This window comes from Atractosteus spatula, chromosome 27 (genome assembly GCF_055471065.1).
Source record: "Atractosteus spatula isolate fAtrSpa1 chromosome 27, fAtrSpa1.hap1, whole genome shotgun sequence".
Lineage (NCBI taxonomy): Eukaryota > Metazoa > Chordata > Actinopteri > Semionotiformes > Lepisosteidae > Atractosteus > Atractosteus spatula.
In genome coordinates, this window is record NC_142732.1 from 1,803,167 (window position 1) to 1,829,251 (window position 26,085).

The 26,085-nt window shown below is 41.0% G+C and overlaps 1 protein-coding gene across 1 annotated transcript in view; it reads right to left on the reverse strand.

Annotated features, from left to right (window-relative positions):
• The window catches only part of tmem132e (transmembrane protein 132E), a 70,631-nt gene extending 44,994 nt beyond the window's left edge, over positions 1-25,637 (reverse strand). Inside the window, exons 1-2 of the mRNA XM_088907214.1 lie at positions 25,551-25,637; positions 21,572-22,545 (exon numbers count right to left, since the gene is read on the reverse strand). Of these exons, the coding sequence (XP_088763340.1) occupies positions 21,572-22,545; positions 25,551-25,637 (1,061 nt within the window). The remainder of the gene's footprint in view (positions 1-21,571; positions 22,546-25,550) is intronic.
• Between the last annotated feature and the right edge of the window lie 448 nt (positions 25,638-26,085).

Genomic DNA, 26,085 nt, shown 5'->3' on the forward strand with positions numbered 1-26,085 from the left:
TTAATGGCCGAAGAGTGCATTGCATCTCAGACACAGAGTTCTCAGTGACAGCACCCAACAAGCGAGCTAAGCAAGACCTGGCTCTTTTTCACACAGGTCTTATCTATGTTGACTATCCCCTAGAATCCTATTGCTGTAAAGAGTTGCAGCATTTCTCTGGCTGATCTGGCTTCCTCCCACAGTCCAAACACTACTGGGAGAGCTGGCCCTGGTGTGTGTGTGTGTGTGTGTGTGTGTGTGTGTGTGCGCCTGCCCTGTGATGGATTAGCATTCCATCCAGCGTGAGCCCTGCCTTGTGCCTGTTGCCTGATCTTCAAGATCCCTGCGACCCTGAACTGCAAAAAGTCAAAAGAAAGTGGGGAAAAAAACACACATGTAATAGGAGTAAGACTTAGTCTTTAATATCTTGGCCTGGTTTTGAATAGACACTAAATCTATTACCTCTGTCCTGAGTGACTGTTGGAGCAGTTCTTGTCTGCTTTGGTAAAACTGGTAGTATACCACCAGTCCCTGAAGATGTGTTTATCTTTTGTGCTTCTCATACCTGTAATACTTCTGCCTCTACTGTGGTACAGTAATACTATTTAATAAAGAGCTTTGTCTTTCCTCAGCCTGAGGCATACTGTTCATTTCTTCCTTGACAAATTCCTGAGTGAAATCCTAATTTAATACCTCAGCCATTTCCTTTTTGTTGTGAAGTTTCCACAGTATTATTTCAATGACAGCTCAAAGCATTTGAAAAAGGCAAAGGCCTTTTTCTCTCTTGTTCAAACTTCACAGCTTCCTATAGAGATTGTTCTGTTTCACCAGTGTTGCTCAACATGCTCACCTAGACAGAACAATGTGTGACGTCATTATGATATTTAAAGTAAAATAAGTCCTTTTCCATTTTTCAGAGCTGTTTTCCTTTAATGGATTATAAAAATATAAATGAAGCGTGCTTTACATAAAATGACCCTGAATGTACTGTATAAGGACTTGGGAGAAACTGTGAACTGTTCTCCAGCCTAATGCCCAACGCCAGCAGGCTGCTATTTGTATCTTTCTGAATTGCCTCCTCTTCCTAATCTTTTGTCCGCTACTGAGAATGAATGATTCTTCTCACTCATTTATCATATCACCTTGTTATTCATTTGTTCTTCATCATTTATCTACTTTCTCCAGGAGGAATATTTGTATAGGCCATGCTGGTATTCCACATTAGCAAAGTTACTGAAAGCTTGGTGTGGTTGTCTAATTAAACTTAGACAGAGCCAGTCAAGTTTGCACCTCCTAGATGGATTCCTGCTTTCACAACATTAGGAAAGGTTGGAAGGGGCAGGCATTTGTAATTTCCCTTAAGATATAAACATTTCCTTTGAGGCTAGCTGGATTTAATTGCACTGCACTGCGATGGATGCACAAAACCATCTACAGCTTGCATGCTCCTTTCCAAATGAGTTTGGCTTTCCTGACACAAATGCATTCACATAGAAACTCATTTGATTCATATTCAGTCACCAGTCGTCAGCAAAGCTCACAAAATTTCTTTCCTACTCACCCTCTCTGAAAAACTCTAGAATGTAAAAACTGTTACCAATTTACTACATTTAGCTGGCAATTTTATGCAAGGATTACAATTGCCTATTTAGAAATTACAGTTATTGATCCTTTAATTTAAAATAGGTACTCACTAATTCACCGTTGTTGAAGCAAATCATTTGGATAATGTACCTTGCTCAAGGGTGTACAGCAGTAGAGTGTCCTCACTTGGGATTAAATTCACGATCAGGTCAAGAGCCCTAAATATTCCTTTGCACTACTGTCAGAGACCAGGTAAAAGAACTGAAGTTTCACATGCAGGAGAAAGAAAAGAAAAACACAAGTGATCATTCAGTTACATATAAATTGACCCTGGACAACTCATTTATTTCAACTGTAATTCATCACCACTCCAGAGGCAGGGCTGCCAGTTCTGAATGACATTAACCACTAGGCAGTGTGGGTGACTGTGATTGTAATCAATGGTGATTGGCAGCTATGAAATGCACCCATCATCTGTGAACAGGAGAGGCTGTAACACAGGAGTCTCCAACCCTGGTTCTAGAGAGCCCCAATCTGGCAGGTTTGATCGCCTTTAAACCTTTAATTTCTAAAGGCCTGGAACAATTTAATAATGATCAATCACTGTACATAGGAAAGGCTCAATTAAGTAATTTAGAGCTCCTTTGGAACAAAAATCAGGAACAAGGAACAGTGTTCCTTTCATTGAAATACTTCTTGCTTAATTGATCAGCTGCTAGAGCAAGTGTTCCTAATCGTCAATTAACAGGTGATTTAGGGTGGTCCGTAAGAATAACTGGAAGCTCTCCACAAGCAGGGCAGACCCTTCTGTAATGGACACCTTCACAGATTAGCATATCATACATTTCCAGGTTCCCCAATGTATATGCGTGTATATACTGTTTACATATTGGAACAAGAGTTAATTTGGCTGTCTTTGTAGTCTATGACCAGGGCAGAAATTCTCCGTAATCTTTCATAATATATGTGGGCCACATTTTTCAAACAGCAGTTTGAAACTGCACAGCATCTTTGATTACCTTTGGTGAAGTCTGTAAAGTACTATAGTTCTGGTACACCACCACATAGATAGCAGTACACAAGCATGGAATGCAGTGAAATAAGGTCCCTGACCTGAAAGAACATTTAAAACCTGCAACAGGCATCTGAGGTCTGTCAGCAGCTCAGACCAGATTATAAGGGCGACAAGGTTAACGTGACAGTATTTTCTTTTCACACGCTTCAGCCCAAAATTTTATTCAGTCTTATCTCGAGAGGCTGTGTAAGGGTTTTCTAAATCCCTTGCCTTCAGACATTTGAATGTCTCTGGAAGGCTGTGGGGAACAACCTCTGGGAAAGTGAAAACACAGGCCCGACTGTCTCAGCACACAGACGAGTGGCCACAGCTTTTTGATAGCAGGTGAGAATGGATCCGCTGTGAAGATTGTCTGCTGTCGAGAAGCATTAAAAGGTACATTGCTCAACTGTGGGGAAAAAAAAGCATGACTGGATCATGGCAGCAAAAATGCTATAAGAAAGCTGGAAAACATTAAGAGATTAAAAGGCAACATGGACAAGGACATTTAATAATGGAATCCTAAGCGATGTAATGGTTTTCTTTACATAATTCACATTAAAGATGTCGTAATCCAAAATAATGCATGGTAGTTATCACGGAATGCAGCACACTGGTGTGGCAGTTACAGCTTCTGCCTCACAACACTTGGGCCCTGGGTTCGAGTCTGACCATTTCCAACCTCTGTGTGGATCATGCATGTTTTTGAGGGGCATGTTTTGGGGTTTTCTCCGGATGGTATAGTTTCCTCCTACTTCCCAAAGATATGCTGGTTAGATGAATCAGAATTTCTGCATTTTAATTGTTTCTTCTACGTCGTACTGCTGCCTTGGCCCCATTTTGGGAAAGACTCATGGATTGCACAACCCTTACCAGCAATGCCTGGCTTTTTGAAAACATATGGATGGACATATTGAGGAAATCAAAGAGTTTGACCTTTGACAAACATGGGGAAACGTCTCATTCAAGGAGTGTTTTTTTTAGCAAGAAGCAACAATAAGGATAATGTAGAAAGTTGAGACAACAGACACTGAGCTTCTCAATCAGTCCACCTCCATTATTCCAAATGAATACAAAGCCATTAATTTCCATTGAAAAGGCGAAATGTGCCTAAAGACTAATTTTTGTTCATCGAAATAGATCAGTTGCCTTGGAAACAAATGATGCAGTGTGTGAGCGAATTATTTAATAACGTGTACCAATTTGTAGGGAAATGAGTCCTTTCATTTATTTTACAGCGTTTCTTGGCAAAAGACTTGAGGGAATATTAATTCTGTATCTACACAGTGTGTAGTGAATAACTAAATAAGAGTTTTCATGTCATGCAAGTGTTTCAAATAAAGAATAACCCACACATTATTAATATGGTGTCCGTTATCATGACATTTGGTAGTAGTTGAGCAGAATTATTAATTCTACACTCTTGTATCCAGGAACACACTGATATCAGAATCTAAGATAAAGGAAGGCGTTTCTTAGCAGCCTTCCCCAAGAAGAGCACATGCATTTACTTCTGTGATTCTGTGTACCCTTGATTTTATTTAAACAAAATATGGAGTTAGATCTTTGTTTATACAGTTCTGCCTCTCAGTATTGTGAAACAGCTATAGATAATTAATAAGTATTACTATGATGCAATGTGACTGCATGTTCTTAAAAGATATCATACTGTAACTCTAAAAGATGTTCCACCAGCCTTACATATATATCCATTTTAATGGATATCTATCTGAAACAGATTTATTAACCGGTTAATTTACTTTAATAAATATTGTAAACAAATAAGATTGAAAATATCTTTCTGAAGTTCATTACATATACATTGATCCTAGATTTCCAAATTCACAATTATTGGTACCCTCTGTACACATTCAAATTTACCTGGAATCATGACTGGCATATTATTTAAAATTCAATGAACAGCATTGTTTGACATGAAGAGAGTCAAAAAAAAGTTTCAGGTAACTATACGGATAAGCCCCCTTGGAGACCACCTTGGAGACAGAGGTTGTTCATAACTCTGCAATGTTTGTACTGTAAATCTAAAAAAAAAAACTACGGTAGATTGTTTTCTAAGTCTTAGTAACTGAAAATTGACATCATAAAACATAATAAAAATGTCAAAATAAAAATAAAAAACCTTGAAAAGATGAATTACTTGTTATGGAGAAAAAATGCAATTTATTTCAATTAGTTTGTGGAGATTTTACCACCTGGCTGAAGATTGCTCTAGAGGAGAGGGACTGAAGGTTTATGGGCCTTAAGGGGTATTTCGAAAACAAGTGGGACCTGTAAAAGCAGCACTTGAATCACAAGGAACTGACACGTTCAGGAGGAATATTTAAGCTAGGAAACTGAGGAGGAGGTGTAATTCACAACAGGCCAATTGTGGTAAAATCAGGAAAGCTACACTAAAAACAAAAATATGCAAAAATACATCAATTCTTAAATGCTTACACCTGAAAGCTTAAAGTACATGTGAAGTCTGATCATAATATGGTAACCTTGGATGTACAGTATACACTATATCACTGAACACTGTGCATTAAATGCATAAAAACTACAAAGATTTTAGATAAAGCCTGCAAACAGTGAGCTGGGAACAGAAGGGTACAGCTAACAGTAGAAAGATGGCTATATTTCAGTAACATAATACTAAGGACTGAAAAAGGATTCACATTCAATGAAATCCAATGTAGAGGGAAACATGGCCTTAATAATTTAAAGGAGAAATCAGAAGCAATGGAGCTCTCCTCAGACTTAAAGAATGGCAAAGGGTGCACTGAGTTACAGGCACAACTGAAATAAAACATTAGAATGGCCAAACGAAAGAAAAAAAGTGGCAGCAAGAGCTTATTTTTTTAAATACTATAATACTATAAGATGAAGCACCTGTCTACCTAATATGGGATTAATATTGAAAGAAGAAAAAGAAATAGTAAATGTACTAAATTAATATTTCATAGAGGTTTTTGCAAAAGAAAATGTCAATACATGCCCCATGTTAAACAAGGAGACCACTACTAATGAGTAATTTCAGCTTAACTGGCGGAGCGATATGAAAGGGCCTAGGATGGCTTAAAGCTAATAATATATCACTAGAAGCTGATGGTATTTCCCTTTGGTACTTAAGGAACTGATGAATGTTACTCACAGAACTTTCTGGGACATTTCAGCTGTCACTAAGGATGGGAAGTAGACACACAGATTGAAAGAATCACAACCCTTACACACATTCATGAAAAAGAGGACAAAACTGAACCACTTACAGTAGTCTTACTTTAGCTCCTGGTACATCAAGGACAATAGTGAGATAAAAATGTAAAAAATTGATAAAAGAGCATTTCCATTAAAGCATTTGACATACCATAGAGTATGTAGATTTCCAGAAAGATACAGTTCCTAATAAGAGTTTTAAGTATCAAAATAAGAGCATAACATCATAAAGCTTAGGTCATATATGCATGTAGAAAACTAGTTAAAGATGAAACAGTGATGTTAAGAGTGGTGTACTGCAAAAATCAGTTTTTGGCCTGTTGCTCTTATATTAAAGATTAAGATGCTTGTATAGTCAGCAAAACAGTTAGATGTGCAGCTTATACAAAAATAGTTTGAGGTGACAAAAACACAAGTAGTAGTAGAAAGGACATTACAAAAAGACAAAATGATTGTATTGGCAGACACTTTGAAAATGATATTAAATACTGATGAGTACAAAGTAATCCATGTAGGAAGCAGGAACATACATTATGCATATTGCATGACTGAGTCTGAGCGGTTGGGCTGTGTACATAAAAGAGATTTGGGTATGCATGTAAATTCCTCTCGACACAATGCAGGGAAGCAATACCAATATCAAGTAGAATGACTGGAACCTTGCATGAAGTGTGGAATTTCAAAGAAAGTTGAGTTCAAGCTTTAAAACGAAAGGACAGCTTTAGAAAATGTTCAAGGAAGAGCAACAAGAATGATTAGTGGTGTCAGGAAAGTGCAATACACAGACAGGTTAAAGGAACTTAATTCCTAGAGTCAACAACGAAGGAGACTGGGAGAAGATTTGATTCAAGTACACTGCTCTGCAAAGGACTTAAACATTCTGCATTGTCCCCCACTTACAGTATTAGTCTGTGATTTTTAATTCTTCCAATAGAGGTAAAGTTCTCCCACAGATTATTTTTTTATGGTAACAGCTCTGAAAGAATTGGACAGATTAGGATCTAAGATCAGCAGTCTCCTAGGTCGAATTAATGAAGTGAATGGTGTAGAACACCATGAGATAATTTTATTTTATGGGTAATTGTGATTTAATTACAATAACACTTCACATAGGCTGGCCATGTACTATACAATTTAATTTCTGATTAATGTTGTTGTGATCAGTTTGTGAAGATTCAGCTCAATGTGAATTAAAGATTGCTAAATGTCAGGAGCAAGCTAACCTACAAGATACACAGAACAGACAGGGTCACATCAAGCGACTACTTCATTAACCCAAAGATTTCACATTATCTAGCTTTCCTACCTGCATCAATCTCTCCTGGTCTGATCATTTTGCACAGTCAAAAAATGAAATGAAGTCAGTTTACTATGAATGTGTATAGTCATGCATGTTTTTTTTTAATAATTGTGTTAGTGCCCAGTTATCCATGAAAAAAGGCACCAGTACACATTCCATTGCAAACAAAACACAGAAAGAACAATACCATTCAAAAAATGAAATGTATTTGAAAACTCTTGTGCATTGTACTCAGTGAAATAAAATATTTCTACTGCACAGATGTATCTTTTTGTCTTTTTTGTAATTTTTTTATGTTTAAATTTTTTCTCTCAGGTTATTGTTAACCTTGAACTAATAAGCCTATGTTGGATTCTAAACTTCTACAGGGTATAGGCTAGCTGTAACTGCAGCTTGAAGGAACGAGTTATACAGTTTCAAAATTGTATGTGGCCCTTGGGACAAAAAAGTTTTCCCACACCTGCTGTACATACATCCATTCGCTAACCACGTCTTCCAACTGAGGGTTGGTGGGGAGCTAGGGTACAGCCTGCACCCTGAACAGAATGCCAGTCCGTCGCTGGGCAGACATACAGACACACACACACACACACACACACACACACACACACACACACACACACACACACACACACACACACACGCGCGCGCACGCCAAGGCCAGTCCTATCAGTGTGTTTTTGGACTGTGGGAGGAAACCAGATGACCTGGAGGAATCCCACACAAGCATGGGGAGAACATACAAACTCCACACAAATAGCGCCGTGGGTCTGGAACTGAACCAAGGGCCACAGTGCTGCAAGGTAGCAATGCTAACCAGTGCGCTGCCATACCACCCAGATACATTACATATTGCCTCTATAGCAAGGCTCCTTGTGTCTGCTCATGTTTTCATGGTTAGCACAAAATATACACAAAATGCATGTCTTAGAAGCGACACCTTTGGGGTTTAGGGTGTTTTAAGACGAAGCAGCCACAATGAATCATGAGAAGGAACATTAGATACAGAAACCCTCACCATTTTAGGATGATACAAATGCGACTGCTGGGTGGTCTGTGGACATTATTGCTCCTTATATGAACTGAATTTGACAGAACCATCCAGCTCAGTAGCATGCAGACCCTCTGCCCCCTCAGGGATTCGGTCAAACAATAATGAGCAGCCCAGAGGTCTACAGAATATGCCAGAGCAGAACTGTCACTTCCAATCCACTGCTCACACTCTCTGCAGACATGCCATTGCATAGCACTGAGAATAGGATTTAAATGAAGGGGAAAAAACTAAGTTAAGCAAAACCACTTTTTTTATTCTGCTGGTCAACTGTAAAGTGAGTTAAGAAGAAATGGAGAACACGGGAAGCTGAATTCTGGGAAACTCTAGTGTCTTGTCCAGGCACAGAGCAAGACAAGTTGACCTCCTTTTTGCTGACCTTTTGTAGTGCCCCTTCCCAAAAGATCTCCTTTTTCATCTCTGAGAATGGGTAGTCTGGCCTCTCTCCTTGTGTCTAATCAACTTAGGCACCTCAAAATGAAACAAGGCAATCAGAACTTAACTTGGGCCCAAATTCCCAGAAATCATCCCTGCCAAGTGTCTTCAGGTGTGTGGTATGCACAAATCATGCTTAAGATTCAAATGTGGCCTCCCAGAGCTGCACAGCAAGTCTTCTAAACAGCGCTGAATTACATACACTGCAAGGCTGGCTTCCCATCGTGGGAGAATTCAATGCTGCTGGGTGCCTGAATATGAGCCCTGTTGCAGGTGCATGACTGCATTTGTACATATCTATGAGACTTACTGGTGAATGCAAAGGCTGGGTTTGGTGTGCGACATTCACAATTAATCATCTTAAAGGAAATTCAAACTTCAAAAGGGATATACCCCTTATAAAATGTATAAACCGGTACTAATGGCAGAGCAGGCCAGAGGTTGTCTACAAAAGAAAGGAAACGGAAATAAAAATCCGGCACCATGTTGTGAAAGCAAATGCTAAGAACTGTTCTTCTCAAATGGCTTTGGATTGAAGTAAGTGTGATGGCTGCCCATGGGACAGATTTAACTGTTCTCTGATCCGATGACCTTACACCAAACTCCCACATGACAGAGTTGCTGCACAGCTCCGCCGTATCCTCTCAGAATTCTAGGAAGGTCTAGGAGAGGGATGTGTGCCCTTCTGGAGATGTGCGTCTCTTCAGCTTATGGAAGCTGCCTAGCTGTTCTAAGTGATTCAGCTTATGTTTGCTTCTACTGGCACTCATGCAAAGAGTCTTATCTGCAGGCTTCAGGAGGGTAACCCTCTGGCACGTGGTGGAGAGAAGTGAGCTGTGCTGGACTACAGTATGTCAATCTGAATCTCCAAGTCTGGAATTACTGCAGGCTTTTTAATTGCCAATTCCTAAGTGAGAGACTGTCTCAGTCTGCATCTGGAAGTTGAGGATGACGTCCTGCCTGATCTGCTTTCATTAGCCACTGCTTCACATAGGAGCAAAGCAGAGGGCTTCTGACCTTTAAGTAGCTGCATGAAGGTGATAAGGTGGAAGAAAGCAGCGCTGACAGCGACGTGTGTGATACTGCCCATGACTGCGCTGCCGAGTTGCAGCTGTGATGGCTCAGAGGAACACGTTCGTGGGATGCTGTGGATTTAATGTGGCAGGCTCCCTTGTGCAGCCAGCCTGGCGTGAAGTCAAAAGTCACATGACATTTATTGGTATATCTTACCCGGAAAATTACTTAGAGGTCCTCTTAGGAACGTTTTCCAAATCACACACATGGACTGCAAGCGTAACACAGCTGTGAGAAAAATCAAAGCGAAGCACACAGCCATATGTGGAAGCATGGCGTACTGCATTCTGCCTTGGTCAAGGCCGATTTCCATACATACCCAGGGCACAGCCTGAGTCCTGAGAGGACTACTGCAGCGGAGGGATGCTTAACTTTTTATTAAGGTGGAGCTAGATGTGTGACCTTTGGGATCCAAGTGAGAGATTCAGATCCTCATTTCTAAACATTATCACTTTATTAGTACTTAGAAAACAAAAATAAAAAACAACAAACCCGCTCCAGAGCAGAAGAAGTTTGTTTCTCAGAAAAAAACATCGCCCAAACAAAAACGAGTACAGTATAACCTGCTTTTTGTTCTATTTTGAGCTTTTTGAACTAGAGCATTTCCACCTTGATGGAGGTGAAGTTAAAAAAATAAAAGGGTGTTCTTAATTAGCTTGCTTCCAGGAGGAATAACACTGTCCACAAAAATGTTTTCTCTAGCCAAACTCAAGCGTATAAAACGCACCAAGAGGCCAAACAAATAAATGCCTACAAAGGCAATTAAAATGATGAGAATAATAATCATATGAATACTGCAAAAGTCAAAGTGTCATATTGAATCTGTTGGCTGTTGTATTGTACAGACCTACTGTAGGCAGGAGAGACAATCTGGATAGTAATGAGTGTGTCCAGCTGACCCCACTTTGCAATGGACATTTTCAGCATGTTTCTGGGAGGCTGGAGGAACGTGGAGCACCTGCTGAAAGCCCATGTAAACTCCACACCACCAGGTACCTCCAGCCAAAATAGAGCCCAGAAACAGGCCAGCCATCAGCTGATGGTGAGCATTCTTAATAGCAAGCGATCACATTCATAACAAGCTGTCTAACTGCAATGACATGGAAGAACCTGGCATCAGTGGAAGAACAATGGCATCACCAGGATTAATGTGTAGGCACGTGAAAGCTGGAGAAAATGTGACTGCTTCAGAAAACGACCTCCCCCCCACACTCCATTTTCAAAGAGGGGAAAGTGCTACTTATTTATTGAGAATGTTATTGCAAAATGCTTACAGTCACCATCTGGTTAGTACAAATGGATTGTATTTATTTTTTGCAAGCAGCATAATTACTTCTAAGACCAGACACTCTCCGTTTTCTGCTTGGCACAGGTCGCCCTGGCATTCGTGTGTTTGCTTGCACTGCTAAGCCCAGCTTTGCCTCTTGGCTAAACAACTTCACACCACTGTGTACACTAACAGAGAAGCATGTGATCCTAACGGGCTTGACAATGATATCCTTTCACTCGCTCTCGCTCAGCACAGCAGATGTGGGGGTGACGGCATGGCTTATACAACGCCTGATTGGGCCATTTTCCTAATCTCTTCTACACAGCCGATCAGTTTAAAACTCTACAGGAGGCAGGAAAGGCAGCACAGGTGAGGCTGATATAGAGTAGTACAGTGGAGCTATGAAATGAGGTCTTCCTGCGAGTCTGTCTCAATATATGTAAGAAACTACCAAACAGGTACACTATAAAAATGTATTTCTTATTTTTTGTGGTTCTTTCAAGTTCTCAAAGTGTCTTTGAATACAGCAAAGCTGCTTGCCAAAATCAAAGCAAATCTGAAATATTATATTGTATTTCATATAAATCTGTATCCAACATACATCTTCAATATGTAAGAAAAGCGATCATTTTTTAGATCAGGCTGAATAGCTACCTGGCTATCATTTCATTTAATCCAATTGTGGAAAATTTGCATTTCATATCCAAATTGTTTTGAAGTGCAGTTGTAATGTGCAAGTTATTTTCAGATTTCTGTCAAGAACCCAACCTCATGATAGCTGTAGATTCCTACAGTTCTCTGAAAATTATATTCAGCTTTCTAAAGTACCAAAGTACTAACTACATTAAATTATTGTGACAGTGGAGCACACCTCCCACTGCTCTCCCTACTCTGTGGCACGTGGGAATGCGCAGCTACAGCACCTGAGGCTCATCAAGTTTGCGATTTTAGATCCCCATGAGCTCGCAGAGGTTGTTCAAGCTCAGAACCCGAACAATTGCGAAAAATCCCGTATCGTATATGACGAGGAAGAGTCGCCTCACAAGACGACTACACTCTGGCGCACTGCTCACTCCCTGGCTCAGGTTAGGAAGCGCTCTTATCAGTGCTCCAGAACTGCCTGAGCACCAGCAGAGCGCTTCTTATCCAGTGCGCCGGAGTGTAGTCGTCTTGTGAGGCAACTCTTCCTCGTCATATACGATACGGGATTTTTCGCAATTGTTCGGGTTCTGAGCTTGAACAACCTCTGCAAGCTCGTGGGGATCTTAAATCGCAAACCTGATGAGCCTCAGGTGCTGTAGCTGCGCATTCCCACGTGCCGAGAATAGGGAGTGCAGTGGGAGGTGTGCTCCACTGTCACATTATAAATGTATAATCTCATTTGAAGAACAAAAGAACACTAAACAACAATAATCCTAAAGTCTTAAGAAGATAATTGCCTTGTCACTTGATCTACTAGCATCAGTTTCCCTTTTCTCTTTCATTAAAAAGCAATCAGACACTAAATCGCAAGACATTGAGTCCCAAATCCTAAAATCTTTTCAGTCACTGGAGCACACTAATTAACTGAGGAAAGATCTTACTTTAATTTTACCAATAAAGATTGCTGTTCTTTTCACTGCAGAGCAACGCTATGTCAAAAGAAAAGCTAATGTAGCAGTGCATTTATCAACACCTATTCAAAATATTCTTAATGTTATGTCATCACAGGTCAATCTTAACTTATTATTAGTTATTATTTGTTTAAATGAATTCAGTTTGTTTTGTTCTGCTACTAATGCTTTCACTTTCCAACTAAGTAAGAATGTTTCAGTTTTCTCTAATTTTATGTAAATGGAAAAATCATATTATTAATGTACCTGTTTATGGTTGACTTAGTATGATGTACTCTATCAGGGGATATGCTACAGTACATACTTCACACAGATTTATCTACTGTAATCTATAAGCTTTCATAAAGACCACTTTGGTCAAATCGTCATCTTTTTGCTTTGCAATGGCAGTGCTTTTAATCAATAAGGATTACTCACTACTGCATAGAGATGTGTGCAAAGCCTTGGAGCTAACCCTTTCTAGGCCTTTATTCCCCTGGCAGAGTAAAGATATACAGAAAAAAACTGAGAAAATGGCTCCAGCAATGCATTCAAACTTTCAGGTGTCCTGAGGTTTGGTAACAGATCGTGAAGCAATGTCCCAGCTACACAAACTCGATGTGGGCGTAGAGTTTAGAAAAGTTCATCAGAGTTTCATTTTCCGTTTTCTCCCGTAATTACTGTAGCTTTCCTGGGTGTAAGACAATAAACGAATAAGCGTTTTGAAGGGGAAACACTTAATCCATATGGCAAAAAATAACCCCCAGAGAAATGAGAGAGAGTCCCACTGGAGGCACACCAAGAGGACTGGCAAATAGGACATGTGGAGCTAAGAAAAGAAAAATCACTGGACTAAAACCCAATAAGACACGGATGGGCAGAGTAAAACAAACCTGCTCCATACGTCTAAGAGGGAAAAGCACATTAGCTGCTACCATGGTCTAATCAAATCTGCCTGACAAGCAGACTGATACAGCACCCTGCCCCTGAGTTACCTCAGTAGCACATGCTTAAATGACATTGTGTTGACTGACATTCACATAATATCTAGGCAAACAAGGGCACAGGATACATGGCTACTGTACAGCTGAGTGGAAACACACACAGTTTGGTGTTGCGTTCCTAGACGGCAAAAGTGCATTGGAGCCCAAAGGCAAGATTGGCATGGAGAACTGGGTCAGCCAGCCTGGTGCTCTCATCTCAACCCCAACCGCTGTCTCCAGTGTACAGAATGTGATCACAGTCCACTGTCACTGATGGAGCTCCGTGGATGGTTTTCAGGACTTTGTTTCGGTTTCAGGATAGGTGAAACTTCCCTTTTCCAGTTATTGTTTATTCCTTGAATCCAACTAACTTTCAAATCAGAGAGCACTTCTATAGCCCAAAAAGTGAAGAGCGATGACTAAAACAAATGAAAACGCACCTTTTTTAAATCAAATTCAACTGTCAAATCATGCCATTTCTGTTTCCTGAATTTCAGGTGTCTGATTTCAGCTATTTTGTTTTTTCTTCAAGAATAACATTTCTAGTGTTATTCTGTAATACGATCTTCTGAAACACAGAACGATGTGTTAAATACTGTGACTTGAATTGATATTAAAAATTCATGTGATTTAATGCACAAAAATGTGTATTCGACACACAGTAATAATGTTCGCTTCCTCGTAGCACTGGGGCCCTGGGTTCAATTCCAGACCAGAAGTGTGGCAGTGTCTACGTGGAGTTTGAACAGTAGATTCCTCCCTGTGATTGCATGGGTTTCCTCCAGGTGCTCTGGTTTCCACCCAGTCCTAAAACATACTGGAAGATTAACTGGCTTCTAGGAAAATGGGCTCCAGGTGTGTGTGTGTGCTCTGCGATGGGCTGGTGTCCCTTCCAGGGTGTCTCCCACCTTGTACCTCTTGCTTGGAGGGACAGGCTCTTTTGCCCCCACAGAAAATCGGAAAAACTTTAACTCTGCTAACAGTGTCTGTGACACTGGTTCAGAATTTATTTGATGGGGCTTAAAATTCACCTTTCATCTCTGTTCTCGTTTAATACATCCAGAATCTTGTGTAGCTTTTCTAAATTCTTTTCCAGGTGCTGTTGGCTACTACGCTAGAACAGCCTATTCACATAGTATGGCGGCTTTAACTATTATCTGAAATTCTAAACCATTGTTTTAGCACTCTAAAAGGGAATATAATCAAGCATTCAAGGTTTTCTTGTCATGTACCTCCGTGCAAATCCAAATTACTGAGTACAGATGACCTCTTCAAGGCAAAGCAATGTGAAACAAAATTAAATTAAACATAATTTCCCCGCTTCACAGTCAACACTGTAAGAGACAATTTAGCACCAAGCAATTATGGCTGAAGGTTGCCAGCGTTCATAGAGAACAACAATACAATGAAGTATATGCTGGTGTTCTTTTTCCCCATTACTCACCATGTCTTAAAAAAGCTTCAGCAGTTCAAAGTTAATTAAACAGCATGTAGTTTGTGAACAGTCCAGTTGCTCTCCCCTTGTAATTGTAACTCAAAAGGCAGATAAATTCACTTGACAGTCGGCAAAGCTTCTCAAAGTGGGGAATACAACAGCAGGCTTATTTCAGGTTACCAACCACAGAAAATGGATGGAAGAATGCATCTGATTATAGGACACTGCTTGTCAAGAAAATGAAGTCTATCCCTTAAACAGCCCTTCTTGCCCAGCATTACACCTCATAATGCTGCAAGGTATAAAGAACTCATAAACTCTTCAATTCAGGATCTATACAGATTTCGTCAACTGAAAATAATCAATGATAAGATGATGTAAAAATAGTCAAAGAAGAGAGAAAAAGGATGTGACTATGACTATAACAGAGGATGAGTATTTTAAAAAAATACAAAGTGTGTTGCATCATCAAACCTCAACTGCATAGCAAATTGAGCATTGGGATTATCATGCATAACTTGATCTTAAGCTAACAGAGTTTCAAATAACCGTAAAGTAAATTGTTTAGGAGGCAAAAATATGATGAGTGCAAAAAAACACTTCTGAATTGAATTCTATCATGCAAGCTAATGCATTCTAGATTGTTCAGTTATAAACACGTGCTTCAAGTCCACGTTATAACCGAGAACATGAGTTGCCAATGAGAATATGTAATACTGAAGTCTTGCTTTTGATCAGCTCCAAATCAGGACCCAGTGAAACTAAGGGTGACACTGGAACGTTGCCATGGAGCTCATGTCAATGATGAGGAGAGACTGACCCAAAGGGACCTTGATACAGTATGTTTACTATTTACATGTCCTCACTTTATTTTGAAATGTAGAACACATTTTCCCAAAATAACCATATGGCCCTGAACCATAATGATGTTGCATCAGTGACGATAAAATTCTTGAGCGGCAATTCCCTCTGCAACGCTTGCTGCATGACTGGTTGAGAAAGCAGCATCCCTGCTGTCTGCTTTAGAGTCAGCCATTCTTCCATGACTTTAAAAAAACGACCGATAAAGTAACACTTCCAGAGTCCAACTCTTTGGGCTGCACATTGGGCAAGACATTAAGTATATTCTTTCCAAGCAGCTCCTAACTGACACTGCATTATAAAAGTCGCAGCCACGTCTAGCATGCCTGGGACACGCTCCAATATACAGTAGGAAATTACAAGGCCAGGCAATAAAAAAATATCTAAACGAACTCCTGTAAAATGAACAATCGGTCAGCAATTGTTTTTTCTTTTTTGGTTTTGCTTTTAAGCCACATACCACACTCCTAAATAAAAAGTTGAGATACAAAATCATAGTGCTTTCTAAGACCATTCACTTCTTAGAAATGGTCTGTGGAATTAATACGCCAGTTGCACAGGGCTCCACAGGTTCGTTTTTTAGGAGGTAATAATTCCTTATGCTTGGAGGTAAACATTTTTGTATCACGTCTAGTACTCAATAAAATGATGCATGCACTTTGCACTTCCAAACCCGGCAATACTACTGCCAGACAGTGAAGCAAGGCAAAAGGCTTGAAGATCTATGACAGATTTCCAGGGTTTGCATTTACTATCTAAGCATAGGGGGACATAAGAGCTTGTGGTGGATCTCCATTAGTCACACATCCTTTGGTTCAGTTCTCTTTGAAATGCAACAGCCTTAATAAAAGAGGAATAAAGGTCAGGGTTTCTAATGAAAAGAAGGAGGGAGGGGGGAAACCGTACTTCTATCAGGTTTAATTCATATTTAAAGTCTTCCATTATTCCATTTTTTAATACTCCTTTTGAGAGGGCATTTCAACAGTGGGCTCTGAGCACTCTAATTCAACCCTCTATTGACATGTTCAGTTCAGGGAAGGCATGTGTCTTCCTCTCTGAATACCAAGTGTGTTTCTATTGCTGCAAATGCCAGAGCTTAACTTACTGAGCTATTGGGTAAACAAGGCAGGCCAGAGAGCCACAGAGGGAATGGGCAGTGCTGACCTTTCTCTATTGCTTAAACTTAGGCCACCAACAGTGTATTTGTCTATCCAGGGTAGACGGTTATAATACAGTTACTTGCAGACAATTGTTTATAATGACAATTGCTTGTCCTTGCATATTGGAAAGCAATTCCTCTGATTCTGGAGATAAACTGAAACATGGGGGCTCAGAAAGACGACGAAGCACGTACAGAATTCAACTTGGTAGAGCCACAGCTCCAGCAATGCGCCAGGAAATGTCAACTCATTATGCAACATTTCCAGACTGAAGCAAAACAAATACATCTTAATTGTCTTAAAACTGCTGGCAAAAGACATACAACCAAAGGAGGGAAAACTAAGTCTCTCTCTTTTGGAAATCACCTGGAGCGTACCTAAATGGCAGCAGACTGATTCTGACCAAACCCTTTCATTGCATTGATTATTTAGCTACAAAGAACACACTGTAATGGATCTTACTGGAGCTGCAATACTGAGCCTCTAATGCTCAGCTTTGGAAGGCAAGGGCACTCAGCTTGCAAAAAGCAACTGCTTGTGGATAAGTTAGCTTCCATGGAAATTTAAAACCTGCAATAAAAAGAGCAACAGAAACCCTCAGCGAATACCTTCAATATCAAATACAGCAAGTAAGAAAGTAAAAATGAACTAACAACATTCACCACAAAATATTTAACTAAACATTTGGTAGGCATACTACAATGTAAAAACATCAAGTATTGCTGGGAATGAGTTGGTTTAACTAACTCACAGTTACAGTATCATTTTCTACAGCTATGTACAACAGGGGAGAAGCCTGGAATACAAACTAATGACCACAGTTTGAATTACCGTCTTTCACCGAGTTGACTATTGAGAATTTTAAAACTCCAATGTGTGTCATGGGTGTTTTTTAGTGGAATCCAGACTCCAATTTCATAACAATGCATTTACGGAGGCGTAAAATCTGCATGTAACACTGCAGCCTTTGCTGTGTTCTTAAAATAATCTGCATTCTTAGATGTTAATCACAGCAGTCATCACTCCCTCCCTCGGCAGATCTGACCACAACCTTGTTCATCTCCTATCTCTGTACAAGCCTCTTGTCCTACAGCAACCAGTGACCACCAGGACAGTGAGGAGATGGTCAGCTGATGCTAATGATGCACTGATGGATTGTTTTGAGACAACGGACTGGGAGCCTTATGGAGATGATATTGACGGTCTTACCCACTGCATCACTGACTACATAAACTTCTGTCTTGACAGTGCAGTGCCCACCAGGAAAGTGCGCGGCTTCTCCAATAATAAACCCTGGGTCACCAGTGATCTGAAGGCCGTCCTAAATAGGAAAAAGAGGGCTTTTCGGGCAGGTGACAAGGAGGAGCTGAGGCGAGTGCAGAAAGAACTGAAGGTGAGAGTTAGGGAGGAAAATGGACGACAGGCTGATGGAGAACAATGTGAGAGAAGTGTGGAACGGCATGAGGAAGATCTCCGGATACAAATTGTCTGGCAGCCAACAGAGTGAGGGAGGCCTGGTGAGTACAGCACTGGACCCCCTGCAGTTCGCCTATCGGTCACACTTGGGGGTGGAGGACGCAGTCATCTATCTGCTACACAGAGCTAACTCTCACCTGGAGAAGACGGGGAGCATTGTGAGAGTTATGTTCTTTGACCTCTCTAATGCCTTTAACACCATCCATTCCCCATTACTGAGAGGTAAGCTAAGGGCAGCGCAGGTGGACACTCCCTTGGTGTCCTGGATTAAAGACTATCTGACCCGCAGGCCACAGTATGTACGGCTACAGAGCTGTGAGTCCGAACAGATTGTTAGCAGTACTGGGGCTCGACAGGGGACTATCCTTGCTCCATTCCTGTTCACTGTTTACACCTATGACTTCAAGTACAACTCTGAGGCATGTCATCTGCAGATGTTTTTGGATGAATCTGCAATTGTGAGCTGTATTAGTGAAGGGAGGGAGGAGAAATATAGGAGCTTGATTACCAGCTCTGTTGAGTGGTATCATATTAACCATCTCCAGCTATACACCAGAAAGACTAAAGAAATGGTCATGGACTTTCAGAACAATAAGTCTGCGCTGAACCCTGTTTTCATCCAGGGTGAGGACATAGAGGTGGTGCAGTCCTACAAGTACTTAGGGGTACACCTTGATGATAAGCTGGAGTGGACTGTAAACACTGACGCCCTGTACAAGAAAGGTCGGTGTTGACTTTTTTTAGGAGGCTCAGGTCCTTTGGTGTATGTGGAACACTGCTACACATATTTTATGAATCAGTGGTGGCAGCGGCCATCTTCTATGCTGTTGTGTGCTGGGGCAGCAGCATCATGGCAAGAGATGTAAACAGACTCAATAAACTCATCAAGAAGGCTGGCTCTGTGTTGGGGCTGAGCCTTGACCCCCTGGAGGTGGTGGCTGAGAGGATAATGCTGACCAAGCTCACAGCCATCAGGAACAACGCCTCTCATCTGCTACATGGGACTGTTATTAGACAGCAGAGCACTTTTAGTAACGGACTGCTCCTGCTACCGTGTTCAAGGGAACGTTTCCGCAGGTCCTTCCTCCCGGTGCCTGTCAGGGTGTATAACACTGCCCTAGGCTAGGACTGCTAGACCTTCGTCTGCTCATCTATGGACAGCATGTTGTACTAATGTAGTTTTTTGGACACTGCATTACTGTACTGTTTATACTGTGCTACTTTCAATCTGTATATACCTTTGTGCATTTTGCACATACTTTAGTCTTACAGCGACTCTTTGTATATTTTGCACACACCTAACTCTATTGATTTTACTTTGTATTGCTGTACTTATTTTAAGTTTTCGTCTATTCTGATGTCTGTTTTTGCTTGTCTTGGGGTGGGCTACTGTAACACCTCAATTTCCCCTCAGGATCAATAAAGTCTTATCTGTCACAATGTGGCATAAAATATTCCAGATTTTCTGTGGAGTGGAGTACTATAGCAAATGTTTCTCTGTAAACCCACTGCAACATTAATAATGTAAGCACTCTTAAACCAGTTCATCAGGATTATTCTGAAAGCATCTTGATGAGGTCCTAGGATCAATAACTTCCAAAGCAGCCAAATGCTCAAAAGGGAGCTGAATAGCTTCTTTTCATTTGTAACCTTGCTCTTATTCTTGGGATGACTCTGACAATCAAATATTTGTCTCCACCACAACTCTGCAAGTGGCCAAGAAGATTAAATGCTACAAAACCTTGAAGGCCATGTTGATTAAAAGCTCTGACATAAACATGGTATGTTGGACATTTACAGTCCAACAGGGTTTACAGAGAAACATTTGCTATAGTACTCCACTCCACAGAAAATCATGGTATGTTGTAGGGCATCGTATTCAGTGGAATTAGCCAAGCAATTATCAATAATGGGGCTAACGAATTTTCAGTTTGTGTTTCAAATAAATACCAACTCTGGTGTCTATTTCTGTGCAGGCACCAAAGCTCTGTTAAATATGCATACATGGTTCATTAGTGTTGCACTCAGCAATGACACTAATTAATTAGCAATTCACAGTTAAAAGCGTAACGGAGCCTGTTCCCGTACTTCTTAATGAGTTATTGAAGTCTAATTAATTCACGCTTAACTGCTAAATTGAAGTCTGAGCGCAGATGAAGTTTCCTTTACAATTAAAAAGACACCGTGTTTATGAAGCGTTTCCCTTCGTCATGGGTGAATGCAGAATGATATTAGAGATAATTCACAGCTCCCCACTTTCCTCTAGATTGATATGCATATTCAGCAGTGGTGTTTTGAACAGGAACTCTGAACTTTTGTAGTGGGCTTAAAAAGAAGACAACACTGGAACATTAAGTAGAGCCCTGTGGCCGCAGTAGTCTCAAAGCCACTTCAGCACTAATTCAAAATGTAAAAGGACAGACCATAAGGATTTTAAGTTAAGCAGTTTCAAGTAATATACTCTGGAGAAAGCCTTTTTCTTGAAAGCCTGAAGTTAAACTCTTAGAGTAAGATGAGTGCCACTCTTAACTGGCAAGTTTTTTGTTATTTAACTGTGACATTCATTTTAGCCTTTTCAATTTAGTAAAAATACAAGATGGTTCCATTGTGATGGAAACTGGGATGATTTGATATTGTTTGATCCAACGTCTTGTGGAAAACTCTCAGTAAATGTGCCTGTAAGGACGGTCGCATCTTAAGCAGAACAACCTACAGTATTCAGCCTAAGAAAAGCTTTGCTGAAAACCGAAAGTGAAAAGCCTCTTAGCTGATTATTACCATGTTTATGGAGCAGTTCTGTTTTTTTGTATCTCATGTTTCTGTGCAAATATTATTATTCTCCCAACAACTAAAAGTGGAAGGTGTAATAGGAATATATCATAATCATCTCCTTGACCTCCTGAACTAAACTTTGGTTTATCTTCCACCGCATGCTGGACTCAAGCTGAGGGATACAGTCCTGCTGCCGCATGTGAATGTCTAGATGTCTGCATCCCAGAATTGTCCCGAAGAGAATGGGACAGCATTTCGCAGCCCCTTCATTCTAGCATAGCCTAGCAGATTTGTCAGAATGACAAACAGAGGCTTGTGTCGAGACTTACTTGAGAATAAACTGGTCAACAGTAGAGTTGGGCACCAGGAAAAGGCTGATGCTGAGGATTTCTCCTGGCTTCAGCGGTTTCTCCGGCAGTCGCAGGAACATGTTCTTGTCCAGCTGCTTGTCCATCATCATCTGCTCCTGGCTGGGCTGGTAGAGGCTGATGCTCCCAATGCGTAGAAGAGGGTGCTGGGTGGGCATCTCTCCTCGGAGACCCCCTGTCCCTCGACGGGGGGAGTTGTCTCCGCACTCCCCGTTCCCATCAGGGTCATGAACTGTGTAGTACAGCTCAGCCTGGAGGGTCTCGCCACTCAATTCAAGTCCTTCCATGACCTTCCTGCGAGCCAGGGGGGCCACGTTAACGTTGAACCATGTGCCCGGGAGCTCCAGCTGAGCCAGGCAACGCGCCAAGTCCCCCCGGAGCCGACATGAGGTCTTGATCTCCCGTACGTCCCGGAAGGCATGGAGCCGCACGCAGGGCAACTTGTCCACCACTTTGAAGTCATCCCAGTCTCGGCCTGCAATGTAAAACAGCACCTGGACAACGGGGTTGCTGGAGAAGACCCTAGGCTGGACAATAAAGGCCCGGACCTTCCAGTTGACTGTTAACCAGCCAGGGACCTCCAGCGGGCTGGAGGGCTGCAAGAGATCTCTGGAAAGGATCTGGTCCTGAGCAAAAGGCCCAAATGTGACATTGACAGCCGGAAGCTCCTTGGTCTGAAAAACCACAAAGCTTTCGGACCGCTGCAGGGGGTGGCCGCTCTGGTTACCCTGTGGAGCTTGCCGTGTCTCCCGCAGAAAGAAGGCGAGCTGGGTATTGGAGAGCTTGAAGCTGGCTGGAAGGTACACGTTAGGAGGGCTGGTGGTGTCAGAGGTGGCGGAGGCACCGAGAAGAGCATCAGAATTGGTGGGTAGCACTTTGCTTGCCACTGCAAAAGGATGAGAGAAGCAGAACACTCTGGTTAGACAACTGGGCGACTAAAATTCATCCAGAAATTTCTTCAACTTAACAGCACAAAAAGGACTGTGCCCCTTAACAAAAAATACATTCCAACCTATTCTTTAGAAGATGCAGAATAAAATTAGTTTGGTAGTAACGCCCTTACAAATTAACCTTGAAGACTAAACTGCTCATTATACAACCAGCCTACCATCTATGCTGTGCCCATTTGCTCCATTTGAAAAATATTATATAGGAATGATCTCTATCCACTGAGTTCCCAGGACTCCTTTAATGCAATCAGTTCTTTAATATTTTAACTGCTCTATAGAGGGCTCTATAATATAATAAAGCATCTGGCTGGAATAATGTCCACCACTTTAATAGACTGTAAAGACCAGATATTGGAGGAACATCAAGGTCCAAATTCTTTATTATAATTTTACGTTATGCTAAGAGTCCTTCAAAATCTTTGACAACAGATTTGTTTGGATTATAGACATTAAGGGAGAAATAACTATCACCCCATGACGTACCGTACAGAAAAATTGTATAAGCACAGTGAAGTATTTGTAGTCGGTTTTCAGAGAATGTAGTAAATAAAATCCAAGGAAAACAGAAGGTTTTTTACTCTTGTACACCGTAATATCTGATCTTGATTCCAAAGAGCTATCTGCTCCATTACCACTGTTTCCTTGCTTCCACAAGTAACAGAGCTCATCTGAGCCTTGTTTAATACAAACTGTAATTCTACAAACACAATAAAGCTACCTGAAAACACGACATAATCCAGATGAAGTATAAAAAAATGAAGTATTGTGGCCATTTGTCCAGCTATAGCTGGAAGTATCAAACTCCCCCATACTACTGGCTTTTACTGACCTTTACTAATAGAAGCTGTCTGGTATATCACATTTCCAACTTATTTCATAAACAAGGAATGAATGTCACTGGTCATTTGTCTTGGGCATACAGCTGCAGCTACTGTAAGATTTTTGTGCAACCCTTCATGTCAAGCAGACTCAAAACAAAAAACAACACAAACCAAAAACTTTCACTGATCCCATGTGCCTCAGATCCTAAATTACAGGCTATATTAAAGTGGCCAGTTGGAAAACCAAGCTCATTTACATCCTTAAAGATAATTATGATGCTTCTATGCTAGACTCACCACCACTCCCCTCCCACCATCGTGTTTTCTTCTCCAAACAAAGGGCATCTAATAACACCCGTGTCTCACCACACCTACGGTACTCAGTGGCAGACTGCAATCACTGGCCTTTTTCAGCCACACTGAGAGGCCTCAAAGGATATTAACACCGCGGAAAAAAGCGTTTATCTCCTGTGCTATTTATCTTCCTCCCACTCAAAAGTGTTGAGGCAGACTCTGTGGTCTCTGAGCTCAGGGGCTCCTGGACTCCAGGTCTCAGGAGAGATGAGGTAAAGGTCTTTGATTAATGAGCTTCCCGTTGTCTTTCTCTTCACAGCCCCTGGAGAGATGGAGACAGGGGTAGGGGCTAAAACACTGAAAGAAGGGGTGGAGTGGATTGGGGGGGGGGGGTAGGGGGCTTCTCAAATTTCCAATTGTAGGTGCGGTCAGATAAAAGGAAACCGCACCAGGAAAAAGGAAAAACTCACAGGCAGACCAGAACATTGTAGGCGTACAAGGAATTTGGATGATACTTTTGGCCTTCATTGTTTGGAAGTTTTTTTTTTTTTGTATGTGTAGTCTTTTACCAATGCTTATATTTTCCTTTCTATTTTATCCCATTTACAGTGGCTAAGGAACTTGTGCCACTCGTTTAAGAAGACATGACAACCATGGTGGTTTAAGTGCGTGTTTCTGAACACATTTAGCGGGTTTAGCTTTCTTACCCGAGAAGAATGATGAAAAACAAAAAAAATAGGTATAGGTCTATTCCACGCTGACAAGAAAAGAGACCCAATGTGTGGGCGCACAAAAGCAAAGTCTTGAGATCATCTGCACGAATAAGGCGCAACAGGGATCTTTATTTCCACACCTTCAATCTGCAGCACATTTCACATGCCATTAGGCTCATGTTATTGTGCACCTGAAGCTGAAATTGGTGTTAAAATTTCTTGAGGAGAGGAAAAAACACTTTTTTTTATAACCAGGCATAAAAAATAACACATTGTTGCTCTTGTTCTTTACATCAATATTACGTATAGAAAATTAAAGATTATGAACATAATTAAATGTCTCTAAAGGATGTTAGCCAAACTGAACTTTGTTTTCTTCAGATATACTGTATACACTTTCACAAGCGGGGTTCAAAGTTATTTTTTTCATGATTCAAGACAGACTTCAGCCATCTGGTGCTTCTAAAATAAATAAAATAAATAAAAGTACTAAATTAAACCGCAATGGTCGTTATTTGCTCCCTTTAAGCACATAATTGATCTATATTGATGTATAGTACAAACTACTACAGTATTGCAAACCTTGGGTTATTACTCAACAATTATAAGCAAGAATAGGTTTTTGAGAGTTCAAGATCTACATTCAGCATTGTCAGATTTTCTGACATCATTTTAGGGTGTTTGGGGGGGAAAGGGTGTCTGAGGATGATGCGGGAACACTTGGTAAAATAAAGGTGCAAAACAGAGCTGCTCAAACAATGTCATAATCTCAGCTGTGGATGACTTAATACTTTTATTGCTCCTGCAAGCCACTCCATTAGAGGACACATTAGAGGCTCAAATGTCCTTTCTGTCTCGGAGCGTGTAATGTGCACTTCCAGTTGCCCATATAGATCACCATCACATTTCCGACACTGCCTCCGGGTTTCCTTCTGGCATTATCCCGATGATTTACTGATTATCTTTAGTGGATACGCTCTTTACTTATTGTTGAATGGGGAACAGGGCAGATGGCAAAATAACCTGACACTGTACCCAAGGCAGCTTCCTGTAGAGCCTCTGGGATATGAAGGCTGGCTTTCCCTCGATTCCTACTGCACAGCCAAACACTAATTGTTCCTTTCTCAACCCCCAGAGGTTTTCTAATCAATCTTCAGCTGACCTTCAGGGAAACATGAAGATTGTATGGGAGCCACTCAAGAGGCACATCTCCTGCACAATGTCTGGCCTCCAAAGGAGGAAGCTTCATACTCTACAACATCTTCAAAAGACAAAAATATACTCAGCATAGTTGGAAACGCCGTCATAATCCGTCTTCATCAAGGCCGCAGCAGTGCTAATGCACAGGAGTGCACCCTCTTAACGCTGCTAATGAATACTCCTTAATATGCCCCTAAAACTCCTTTTGCCATTCAGACTTGGCACAAGCCACACGAGTGCTTGTGTGTGTTAAAGTGCATGAGGCTTGCTATCCCCCAGTCTCTTCTGTGTATTTAAAAAGTATCTCCCTTTGTAACCAAACCAAAAGGGCAAAACATCTGATGCCAATCATCTCTTAAAAACAGAAAAACTTCATATGGGTCTCTCTCTTACTCAGTACACTGTTTTTCGTAGGAATTCTAAAAAGGCAACGTACTCTAATTGTCCCATTAAGCATTCATGTAAATACCCCCCAGTTTCTCAGATCAAGCTCTGCA